The sequence below is a fragment of the Lygodium microphyllum genome, chromosome 29 (assembly GCF_053477565.2).
Source record: "Lygodium microphyllum isolate KBCC chromosome 29, Lygodium_microphyllum_v1.1.10, whole genome shotgun sequence".
Taxonomy (NCBI): Eukaryota; Viridiplantae; Streptophyta; class Polypodiopsida; order Schizaeales; family Lygodiaceae; genus Lygodium; species Lygodium microphyllum.
Genome location: NC_141163.1, coordinates 35,127,529 through 35,140,186, shown reverse-complemented (window position 1 = coordinate 35,140,186; position 12,658 = coordinate 35,127,529). Strand labels below are relative to the sequence as shown.

The following is a 12,658-nucleotide window of genomic DNA, read 5'->3' as shown; positions in this document are numbered from 1 at the left end:
TCTTTGCCTTTTTAAATTTCTTCTTCTCCAAAATATCCTTTGAAACCACTGAAGGAAGAAGATGATAATAAAACTGAGCTACTTTTAAAGAATCTCTTTCACTTGCATTTGGTTGTAGAAGAGATCTAAGCAAAATTAACATCACAAATCAATGCAAGTAGTTTAAATAAAGCCATATTTAAAATTTTTCAAGTGAAAAAAAATATACATTGCTGCTTGGATTCTTTTACCACAGCCTCCTCCTCCTCGTTTGAGATTCTCAATATTTTTAAGAGCTCTTTGTCGATTTCGAAGGCCTAATAAAGTTTGCTTTTGTTGATAAGCTTTGATACGCTTTTCCAATGAATGAATTTTTTGTTGACAATCCTCTAGCTTCTGCAACAACTCTATATTGTGTTTCATCAAAAGATGATTCTCTAGTCCAAGGATATCCTTTTCTACAACAAGATTAAGTGTATAACCTAAAAATCCATTGTAGCCATCACCAATAAACCTCATTAATGACGAGCTATTATAGAAAGGAGGAGTGCTATTTCTACTAGGATCTTTGGGATATAGCTTTCCATCTAACCAAAGATCAATATTCTTCTTTCCTTCAAACCTCAGTATATGTTTCATAGACTCTGTAACCGTGATAGATTTTGTTCTCTTTCTTATCAGTTCATACTCACTGTCCAACTCAATATGAAGATGATAGAGAGGTCTTTTATGAGAGCTACAGAGATCATTAGATGATTGATCCATAGCTGAGTTACAGAAATCATTGGGTGATTGATCCATAGCTAAGGATATGATTAGAAGCAAGAACGAAAACAAAGAAGAGACTAATAAGGAGGAGAAAAAAAGAAGAGAGAAACGATGGAGAAACGATGGAGGGAGGCAATCGAGTATCCACCAAAATTCAAATTGAATATTACTTTTCACTTTAATGAGGAGAGGTAAGATCTTCATTATGACAACCTTGCCAACTTTATGGCGACCTAGATTTCTAGGTTTGATGTGACCACGAGAATATCACGACAATGACTTATTAACGAATTTTGATAATTTAACTTACCAAAATATAAACCTTTTAAAAATTCTATAAAATGATTTTATTTCGTAAATTGTTTTCTCTCTCTAGGATCTCTTACAGGGCATTTTCAAGACCTCAAAACTCCCCTAATGGGTTTTGTAATTGAATATTATTTAGAGTAAGAAAGATGGGTGGTTTGGGTTTCATCTAGTAAGGACTACCAGTGTTCTAAGAACTTAGTGGCAAATTGATCTTCATGCATAGTGGCAGTGGCTAACTTTTTGAACATGGTCATTTGATATACAATATCTATGTGTTCATAGGTATATGGTTGAAGAAATCCCAAATACCTTTTGTAATGGGTATTTCTCTTACTAGTTGTACTCGCCAATATCCACAATGGACAAGGAAATCCATCCTTGCAGCTACATATTTCTACATCCAATCTTCTTTGTCTACTCCTTCTTGTTCAAGGCATGATGGGGTAGCTACACTCCTCAGTAGAATGGGGTAGCTAAAAGAAAGAACAGGGTCTTGATGGAAGTTGCTTGTGCCATGATGAATGAGAAGAAGATGCCGCTCTATTATTGGGCTGAGAATGTTATAACATCCATGTATATCTTGAATCGACTCCCACTGCAGGTATTCATGAGATGACACCATTTGAGAAGCTGTATGGCTATAAGCCGGATGTAAGTCACATGAAAGTCTTTGGCTGTCTTGCTTATGTGCATATTCCAGATGAAAAAAGGAAGAAGCTAGATCTAAAAGTGCATAAGTGTGTTTTCATTGGATATTCGCAGGAGAAGAAGGTATATAAATGCTATGATCCCTCTACCAGGGAAACTTTGGTGAGCAGGGATGTTATTTTTGATGAGATGAATTCTTGGTATGTATCACTGGCTACAGTGCCAACGGATATGCCTTTCACTCATGTACCTATAGTTGATTTGTAGCAGAGCACTGCTATGACATGACTTAGTAGTCACACAATATCCCCGTGGATAGGAAGATTGAGGAGCTCATTGTCCACTGACACTAGTATGTCAGTGAGGGGGAGATATGATGTCTTGGACAGCAAAGAAAAAGAGAAAATTAATGAGGATGCATCTGGTATGATGACACCTGGTAGATTGACTTTTGGATATGAGTCTGCTGACACTTTAGATAGTGAACTTGGTATTCCGACTGTCTATACGCCTGGAGCAAGGCAGAGCAAGTACATTCCGCCTCATGCAAGAGGGGAATCGAGCAGTACACCACAGCCTAGACACTCACAGAGTGTCAGATACCCTGTTGACAAGTTGACATATAGTGGCTACACTACAAAGCATTATGCTTACATGACAAAAGTGATGGAGATCAAAGAACCAGGTACATATGCTGAAGCAGTGGAAGATGAGAACTGGTATGCAGCTATGGATGAAGAAATGAATGCCTTGGCTGAAAATAAGACATGGGATCTTGTGCCACTGCCTGAAGAAAAAAAGACCATTGGATGCAAATGGGTCTACCAGATCAAATGCAATTCGGATGGCAGTGTGGAAAGGTACAAAGCCAGGCTGGCTGCTAAGGGGTATGCCCAACAGTATGGACTTGATTATGAGGAAACATTCAGCCCTGTTGCCAAGATGGCAACCATACGCATTGTGATTGCTTTGGCTGTTGCTAGAGGCTAGAAATTACAGCAAATGGATGTGAAGAATGCCTTTCTTAATGGTGGCTTAGCAGAGGATGTCTATATGGTTCAGCCAGAAGGGTATGTTCACCCTAATTTTTAGCATTATGTATGCAGGCTAAAAAAGGCATTGTACGGGCTGAAGCAGGCTCCGAGAGCTTGGCATGCTAGGATCAGTAACTACTTACAAAGGTTGGGATTTACTATTGGTAGGGCTGATCACAGCCTATTTACAAAGAAGACTGATAATGGCTTGGTAGTGCTGGTCATATATGTTGATGATTTGATAATCACTGGTGATTATGACTTGGGCATACAGCATGTAATAAAGATACTGAAATCTGAATTTGACATGAAAGATCTCGGTGAATTGAAGTACTTTTTGGGTATTGAGGTAATCAAGGCTAAAAATGGTTTATGGCTGATGCAGAAACATTATGCCATGGAAATGCTGAAAAAGTATGGCATGGCTGAATGCAAACCATTGGATACACCCCTTGAACAGAATGTCAAGCTAGACATTAGCACTGGAGTTGAAATAGAGGATGTGACTATGTACAGGCGGATGGTTGGAAGTCTAATCTATTTGACCATCACTAGGCCAGATTTGAGTTATGCAGTTGGGCTCATAAGTCAGTTTATGCAAAAGCCCAGGAAGCCACATTTGGATGCTGTTAGGCAGATTATGAGATATGTTAAGTCCACTGTAGATTATGGGCTCTTCTATGTGAGAGATAAGTCCTTGAAACTCGTTGGATGCACAGATGCGGATTGGGCAGGATGCTCATATGAACACAGATCTACGAGTGGTTATGCTTTTGGCTTTGGAAGTGGCATAATCAGCTGGAGCAACAAGAAGCAACCAATGGTTGCATTGTCTAGTACTGAGGCAGAGTACAAAGGTGCTGCATTGGCAACATGCGAAATTTCATAGCTGCTCAAGCTTATGGCTGATTTGGATATTCAGGTGGATGCTCTAGTGACCTTATTATGCGACAATCTCAGTAGTGTACTCTTGGCAACGAATCTAGTATACCATGCCAGGACAAAGCACATAGAGGTACACTACCATTTTATCAGAGAGATGGTTCTTGCAGGGAGAGTAGATCTTATGCATGTGAATACTGATGAACAGGTTGCAGATATCTTTACCAAGTCTTTGGGTAAAGATAAGTTTAGTAGTTTCAGGCAGCTACTTAGAGTTCATAAGATGATTTGAGCTTGAGGGGGAGTGTTAGAATATCAAGCTCCCATTATTCTCCTATCAGTATGTATGACCGATATTAGCTGTGTCCAGCTATATCAGTAAGTGTGGGACATTAAATAAGTCGGTGGTCTTAGACCGAGTGTGAATGGTCCTATAGACCTTTAGTACTATTGTATACACTTATGTTAAGTGTGTGGTCCAAGAGATCATGAAAAAAGGTGAGAGTACTCTGCTCTTCACTCAGTCTCTGAATCTTAACATTTGTGATGTGCTTGGGCTTCTTGGCTACTTTAATGTATATATCTTGAGCTTTGCTTTCTCACTTTGTATTCTAAAATTTCTTCTAGTGGGAGATGCCTGTACTTACTTGGTAGAGCTTGGTTCTTTGAGACAATGACACTCTCATGTTTACAATTGGATGTAGTTACTCCTACTTGTGGGCTAATTTGATTCCCTATGCTTTGAATACTAACACTTACCTTTTCCAATAAATTTTTTGTGATGTATATGCCTATGGAATGTATGGCTTATTGACACTTTAAGTTTGCTATAGTCTTTTGTACTTATAGTTTATGCTTACCCACTGCTAGTTGCATTATTTGTATCCCAGTTTCACTACTCGGATATCCCTAGCAATCAGAGTTTTCGTTCTTGACTATTTTTCCATAGTTTGATTGACATATAATATTATTGTCTATATTTTATCAGTATTATAATTACATTTTAAGAATTTTTATGAGAGAATACTTGGATTCAATGGCCTCTGTTACTTACAGTTGGTGGACAACTCTGTAGTTTGATGCTCTCTCTTGTTTTTCCCTTAGTGTGGCATAATTTTGGGGCTGATTTGTAGTCATTTATAGTAGCCCATTATCTTAGATTTTGCATTGGTATACAGTAATTATGGGTAGTTTTTCAAATGATAGTGCTATTTTCAATATTAAAAAGCTTGATGGCACTAATTTTACCTATTACAACTCTAATGCCGAGTCCACTACTTCCAATTCATCCATGGTGAGGCAGAGGCACCTTTATCCCCATTAACCTCCCACTTAAAGGTGAATGTGCCCCTAGTGAGGAGAGAACAAGAAAAAAGTGACAAAGCACAAATGTGCATAAGTACAATAGGATGAGAAAAGATGTCATCTCATCCAATGCCCATCAACTTCCTAAGGTAGGAAAAATGCTTCGGTAAGAGACTTTTCATGATTAGATCTACAGGATTTTGATCAGTTGAGATCTTGACAAGGTCAATAAACTTGTCCTCAGCGGCCTCTCTGATGAAGTGGTAATGTATCTTAATGTGCTTTGTCTTCACATGAAATATCAAATTCTTGGATAATTGGATATCACTCATAGAATCTAAATGCAATTTAGGGACCACATTAGTAATATCAAGGTTTTTCATTAGATGGCCTTACCAAAGAGTCTCCTTGTAAGCCTCAGTGATTGCAATATAATTATCCTTAGTAGTAGAGAGAATTATGTTTTTTTGCACCTTAGACATCCAAGAAACAATACCTCCAACAAAGATGAAGACATAGCTAGAGATGGACTTTCTACTACCTACATGTCCTGCATAATCAAAGTTAGTATATCCCATGACTCCTCTATTTTCATAATATATGCACATAGTTGTTGTGCCATTCAGGTACCTCATGACACCCTTGATGGTATCCCTCATGGCATACATCAAACTATCCATGTCAAATGCATAAAGGATATTGGCCATCTCAGCCTTTTGTTAATCAGACTATGGACAATCAACTTGATTGACCTTCACATGAGAATGGTAGAGGACAATCAATAAGATTTCCATCTTGCATATGAAATCTCTTAAGGACCTTTTGGATATACTCCTTCTTTGATAGATAAAGAAGCCCCTTAGAGCGATTGCGTGTGATGTGCATCCCAAAAATATGTGAGGTCTATTCCACAAATTTAATCTCAAAGCTCTTCTTGAGTTGAGTTTTCAAGGCATGTAGCTCATCATGAGTGCTTCCATCAATGAGCATATCCTCCACATAGAGTACCTAAATCATAAGCCTACCATCACAAGGCTTCTTCATATATAAACATGGATCCATAACACTACGACTATATCCTTGTGAATGCATAAAAGCACCAAACTTATGGTACCATTCCCTAGGTGCTTAATTAAGGCCACATTAGGGCCAAAAACACTTCAAAAATTTTAAATTTGTTAATCACGAGATTAAGAAAAGGGCCAAAGAGAGTGTGTCATGTGTGCAAGAACATGATATTCTTGTCTCCTTCTTTTTGGAGATAGTAGAGTCCACTTTGTGATTCTCTCCTCTCTTTTAGCCAAAATCTCCAAAGTTTGACATGTTTTGGTAGTCATGAAGTCCTTATCTACTTATAAAACCTGACAAAATTGGTTATGATAAAGATGTTGTGAAGTTAACAATGACTTTTTTGAAAGTCGGGAGCTTTTGGTGCCCTCAATATATTTTCATTGGTCTTTTCAATATTCCTGTTTAGTTCATTCACCTTTCTTGATGAGCTTCTTTCTTTGCTCATTTGCCTTTCTTAATGAGCACTTTTCTCTATGAACTCAATCTAAGTATAGCATCCAAAAGATATCCTTATCCTTTAATAAACTCCTGCATTGTCTATAGCCAAGGAGTAGGTAGAGATTGGGAGCCCAAAACCTTTTGCATAAACGATTGGGTTAACATGTTGCCCTCTTGCAAAGGCTCTCACACGATGAAAAGAAGAAAAAGAGAGGATATAAAACATCACTGGAAGGGGTGTATCATTGCTTTCAAAATTACACATGAAGGGTGGTTAGTCAAAGTGCAACATGTTTACATGGCCAATGATATGTACTTGTCTCCTAACGAATGTGTTTGCCAGCAAACACATTGTAAGTGTTAAGTTGATAACATATGTGATATATTTTTTTATTTAAGCAAGTATTAATATCGAATTCTTGGTTGTAGATATATTTCTGTCCAATAAGTATTGAATGGCAACCTGTGGAGAGTTTGAGTGGAACTTTCAATGTGATTCATAAGGCATTTGCAAACATTATATATGATAATGAGACCCTCTGTTATTTTAGTGAGAGAAGAATTTTTATATATTATGCACAACATGTGGTTTCGTCTAGAGAGGGTATATATGGACATATTGAGGATTTTCCATTGCCAAGTCTCTCGTCTCTAATTTGGGAGATTCCTGATAAGGCAACGATACATAGTTTTAAATTCAAAATATGTCAATATATTCAAAATTCCATGATAGTTGAAAGGATCTCGAGAAGAATACACCTATCATGGTTTATCCTCTCACATATCTTTGTGGGGGGTTGCTTCAAAATAGCAAACTTACAAAGAATAAAAGTATCTTCACTAAGTAGAAATTTTACAGAAGCAGAACTAAATAACATTGTAGGAAGACTTTGGAAATCTAGAGAGGTTGACCATAAGGGTGACACCATGAAGTGTATTGTATGCCCCCAATTCTTGTCTTTGTGTCATAATATAGCACAATAAACTCTTGCTTTGGGCTTTGATTATTCCCTTGGATTCTGATACAGATTGCACACCCTTCAAACTTAAGGTGCAAGTTGTAGAAAAGAAGATAAATATCACTTCCAATTGGAATCTAAAAGATGTAAGGGATACCTTGGAGATGCTAGACTATACATCCCTAGAATATAAGTCCAAAGTAAATGGTAAAATAATTGGGAAAAGAGCTAAACTCTCTTTCTCTTGTATGAGTTGCTTGCCTCCCACAATTGTAAGCTTCAAGCCATAAATATGAAAACATTGTTGACATTTACATTTGACAAAAAGCTTTTCATTGAATCAAGAGTTACGAAATTGAAGTGTAAATATGTAAGGATCTTGCTTCATTTTCATCTATTTGTCTTCTTTTAGCTTTGTAACTTCTTTATCGCTTTTTGAAAAGATTTCTAATCTCCTTACAATGGCTTTTTTCTTTGGTTGGTTGAAGAATTTGGCTTGGATAGGGGGCCTCTTCTCTTTAGGGGGATTATGAGGAGATGGATGAGAAAGTGTTGGCATTTCTATCTTTTTGGAGCTTACTTTACTTGTCTTTCCAGATGACTTGCCTTTGCCTTAATCTTACTTTTAGTTAAGGATTTTAGTGGTGGGATTGACTAATATAATTGCCTTGTCCAAAATCAACTCAATACATCTCTCTATTATCCACCATGTGTATAAATCGGGGTAATCTTGGCATTGCGAGGAAAATTGTAATAAGTTGGAAACTATACCTACCATGTATCTTAAAAAGTTAGGGCAGTGATAGTTCGTACTTGTAGGGAGTTAAAACGAAGAAATTGAATGATTATAACATTTGATGATAATGCAGTAGTTGTTGTGAGAACTCAAAGACATGTTGCTCAAAAAACAATGTGAAAGATAATTACATTCAACCCATCTATCTTGAGAATCTTTGAATCTATTGTCCTACAATCATTTGAAATCACTCTCCATCTACAAGAATGTGCATCATTTTGCAAGGGCACTTCTTGTAAGAGAAAGATATATGGTTTTTGAGGATCAGCAATATCCTCATATGTGGTGTCCAAAAAGGTAACCACCAATCTACTAGCACTGTAAATGGAAACATGTTACTAAAAAAAGATAATAAAATAAAATAAAAAATAAATCAAAAAGTGAGGATTATTGTATTCAACACACATTTTTGCTTGACTATGGATATCACTGAGAGAATTCATAAGGATAATTTTTTCTAGTGAGAATATCAATATATACTAGGCTCCAAAGTCCTCTACAAAGTGAAATGTTAGTAAGAAATGCATACTATAAAGAAGTATACATTAAGCCCTTTGTAAAATTGCATACCTTTCGACGTAAGGAAAAAAAATATGGTAGTTTGTGATTGGATCGAACATTTTGAAAAATATTTCTATATTTGAACGAGATCTTCAAAACAATTCCACTGATAACAGTGGATCAACGATAAATATAGTTTTAGAGATTTCTCGGTAGCAAAAACAAAGGAATGTCATTTACAATGTGCTATGTCAAGATGAGTGGCTATCATGGCATACATCAAACTATCTACAGTAGATGTATAAGGGATCTTGGCCATCTTGGTCTTCTATTGAGAATGCAGACAATTGGCTTGAGTAACCTTCATATGAGAAGGTAGAGGACACCTTCGACTATAATAGATAAAGGAGCCTCTTAGAGCAATTGCATGAGATGCGCATTCTAAGAAAATGCGAGGCCTATGATTACTATCTCAATATTATCATAGATTCTCCCTCTCTCTCTCTCTCTCTCTCTCTCTCTCTCTCGGATCATGGGCATTAATGTATAGAGAAGCTTTGACTACAGCATCCATTATGACCTGCTTTTGTGATCGCAATTGCAGCAAGCTCTTAGTGCATGGGCGGCTCTCCCCCTAAGACCTTCTCTTAATAAAAGAAAGAGATAATAACAAACTTTGCTCGATTAAGGAATAGTAGTTGAATCAAAGTTGGTTTTTTTTTTCATATGATTTAATTAGTACGGACGTTTTATTGAGAGATTCATAACAAGGGATGACGTTTCAATCGTTATATAGAAACTTGTAGTTAGATGAGGATAAGCACATAAGGTTATGAACGAATTACTCACATTGCATAGAGTACGATCAAGTATTTGAAGACATAAATCAGGGAAGAATAAATCTTGTAATCACAGATATATATGAATTTCAGGGATGATATTAGAAGTGAATGTAAGTAATGAAGTAGGGCAAGGATTAGGAGGTAGCAGGATTGAATTAGGGTTGAGCGGCAGGGGCAGAAGCAGGCTGCAACAAGCTGGTCATGGCGGCACGGGCCTCGTCGTGGAGGCGGGCGATAAAGCGGCGCTTCTCCTGGAGCTGATTCTGCAGCTGCGCTCGGCGATCGGCGCGCGTCTTGTTGGTCTCCTCGAGTCGGCAGCGAACCTCCTCCATGACCTTGCTGAACTCAGCCTCGAGGCTGCGCTCAGCCTCGTGCATGGCCTCCTCGAGGGCTATTACCTCCCGCCTCCCGCCCTCCGCCTCCTCCTCCCTGGCCCTCAGCCTCCCCTCGAGGCTCTCCACGCTCTTCTCTAGTTCCCTGTTCTGCAACCTCAGCTCCCGCCTCTCGCTCTCGAGGATCTCCACGCTCTTCTCTAGCTCCTCCTCCCTGGCCCTCAGCCTCCCCTGCAGGGTCGCCACTCTCTTCTCCAGCTCCTCGTTCTTCGCCCTCAGCTCCTGCGTCTTGCCCGCGAGGCACTCCGCGCTATTCTCGAGCTCCTCCTCCCTGGCTTTCAGCCTCCCCTGCAGGGTCTCCACGCTCTTCTCTAGCTCCTTGTTCCTCGCCCTTAGCTCCCGCCTCTCGCCCTCGCCCTCCTCCCTTGACCTCAGCCTCCCCTCGAGCCTCTCCACGCTCTTCTGTAGCTCCTCGTTCCTCGCCCTCAGCGGCTCTATTTCATGCATCAGAAGTTGGCGTAAGATGATTTCCATTTTCCTGCCTTTCGCGCTGCGCGTGCAAACAGAGACAGACTGTCGGAAAGAGAGATAGGTCCTTAATGTTTTTTTAAAAATATGATTACATATTCGACACCCTTTATATAGATCCCTCTACATCGTGTTGTGTGATTCACTTCGTCCTGACGTTATTATTGAGATACCCCGCGGTAAATTACTCAATTCCTAATCAACCTCATAAGCAAACTTCCCATTCATCAAAGCATTCCTAACAAACCCATCAAGAGTTTATTCTATGCTTGTATTTCTTTCCGATAGTATGATAAGGGTGTTAATGATAGACTTTCAACTACTCACATGCATGTGAATTGTATGAATTAGGTGTACACTTAAGCAATGCATTGTGTACTATTGTTGTTTGGTTAATCACTCATGTAATAGCAAGCTTGAAAATCTATTGAGCCCAACGAAGTGGCTTCAATGTAGCAAGCACCTCATGCATCAGTGAGTCTAGACATTTATTTGGGGGTTTGCATGACCCTCTCCCAAAAATGACATCATTCCTCATTTGTGAAATGAACTTCAAAGCAATTCCAACTAAAAAATAGATGAGCCTCCAAGGAAGATTTGTTGGAAAAAAAGCCATTCTAATTCCAATATCCTTCTTAAGATTAGCTTCATACAACCATTTTCTTATCTTCTTCCGAATAGGTAGCACACGGGGACATTCTGAGAAGAGGTGTTTTTCATTCTCCTCAGCTCCCTTACAAAATGGGCAAAGGGGAGATAGTGCACCAAGTGTAGATAGAGCCCTTAAGAGGGAGTTTCTTCAACAAGAGGCACAACACCATGAGTAGAGAGAGAGCCTTGAGAAGGAGCTACTTCAACAAGAGGCGGCACCTAAGGACATTAATTGTGAACGAGGGTGTGATCTTCCATACACCTTTGAGGCCTCCTCACTGAACCCTTGAAGTCTCTTACTCTTGCCAAACCAAAGATGAGCAAGACATGAGCAATTAACATACTATAAGCTAAACCAATCGTATAATGCACATAACTATATAATATTAAAGTCAACACAAACTATTCAAGTCTTATGTTAATGGCTTTGACTCATTCAAAGTCATGTAATGCCTATATCCCCACCTTTTTGACAAGACCAAAAAAAACATGTTCCCTAAAGCAACAAGAGCCAAAGGTTGCATGTAATTGTCCAGATAGAGGAAGAAAAAAGAGTGAAGAGTGACAACATGAAGAAGTGATATGTTCCTTTTCAAATGTGGAACTATCTAATTGCTTTGTTATCATAACAAAACTACCCATTTTGCCTTGTTTTCTAACTACCTTCATATTGATCATTTCACGTAGTCATGGTTTGAGCTTTGTTAGGGTAATTTCATCTATGTTTCAACTTTATGTTTCAAACTCCTTCCCTTGCTTGGTGATATGCCACAATACCTACTACCAACCAATGAACACTTATTCATCCAATATTGGCCTTAGTTTAGTCTCTAGCATGCCAAACTCTAAACATGCTTGGAGGTCTTCATCATCTAGTTTCTCTTGTATTTCTTCATGCCAACCATTAGAGTGGCTCTTAAATGTGCATGGAATGATATCTTTTTTAGCAACACAGCTTCATTAACTACTCAAAAGATGGTGTTTATCAACCTTGTTTATTTTCCTCCTTGTTTCTATATCCTTTTCTATGTTCTCATGGCCTTACTAATTATTTTCCTCCTTTTTTCTTTCTGTGTAACGTGCTCGCCTATCGGCTGTCCAAGCACATTTTAGCGGTCCATCAATAAAAGAATCTAAGCGTTGCGCTCGGCACTCCCAAGGAATGTTCCGGGGTTTGTCGCCTAGGGCTTCACGAGTCCGCCTCGCAATGGAATGTTCACGGCCAAACCCACTAGCATCGACCTGAAATCTGGATTCCTAGGGCCAAGGTCTCCTAACAACATTCTAGCATCGGGTTTTTGACATCCTAGTTTACGCATAGATACCCAATCTGAAGCAAATCGATTCCACACTTGGTTCAAAGAGAATGGGAAACGAGAGTGATGCGCCGCTCAACCTCTCTGCCCGTAGGGCATAGTCCCATTCCGATCACCTAAAACGGCATGAATCGTGTTATAACTTAACAATACCTAAAGTCCAACGATGATAAATCCTTATGAGAAGCCTCCCAATTCTCTGGGACCACCCTGCCGTAGGACGAACCTGTCAGGAATTCCATCCACCCGCTTCCCTTGATAGCTTTAGTATCCTAATTAGGTCCTACCACATTTATGTG

General features: G+C 38.9%; 1 protein-coding gene across 1 annotated transcript; it reads right to left on the bottom strand.

Annotated features, from left to right (window-relative positions):
• Nucleotides 1-9,463: 9,463 nt before the first annotated feature.
• LOC148010519 (uncharacterized) lies at nucleotides 9,464-10,456 on the bottom strand. The gene has a single exon (XM_087671677.1). It carries the CDS (start codon nucleotides 10,396-10,398, stop codon nucleotides 9,688-9,690), a length of 711 nt encoding a protein of 236 aa, XP_087527803.1. The 5' UTR covers nucleotides 10,399-10,456; the 3' UTR covers nucleotides 9,464-9,687.
• Nucleotides 10,457-12,658: the final 2,202 nt, after the last annotated feature.

What these genes read in the sequence shown, in the direction of transcription:
- LOC148010519 (XM_087671677.1), bottom strand. Translation starts at nt 10,398, where the DNA reads ATGGAAATCATCTTACGCCAACTTCTGATGCATGAAATAGAGCCGCTG.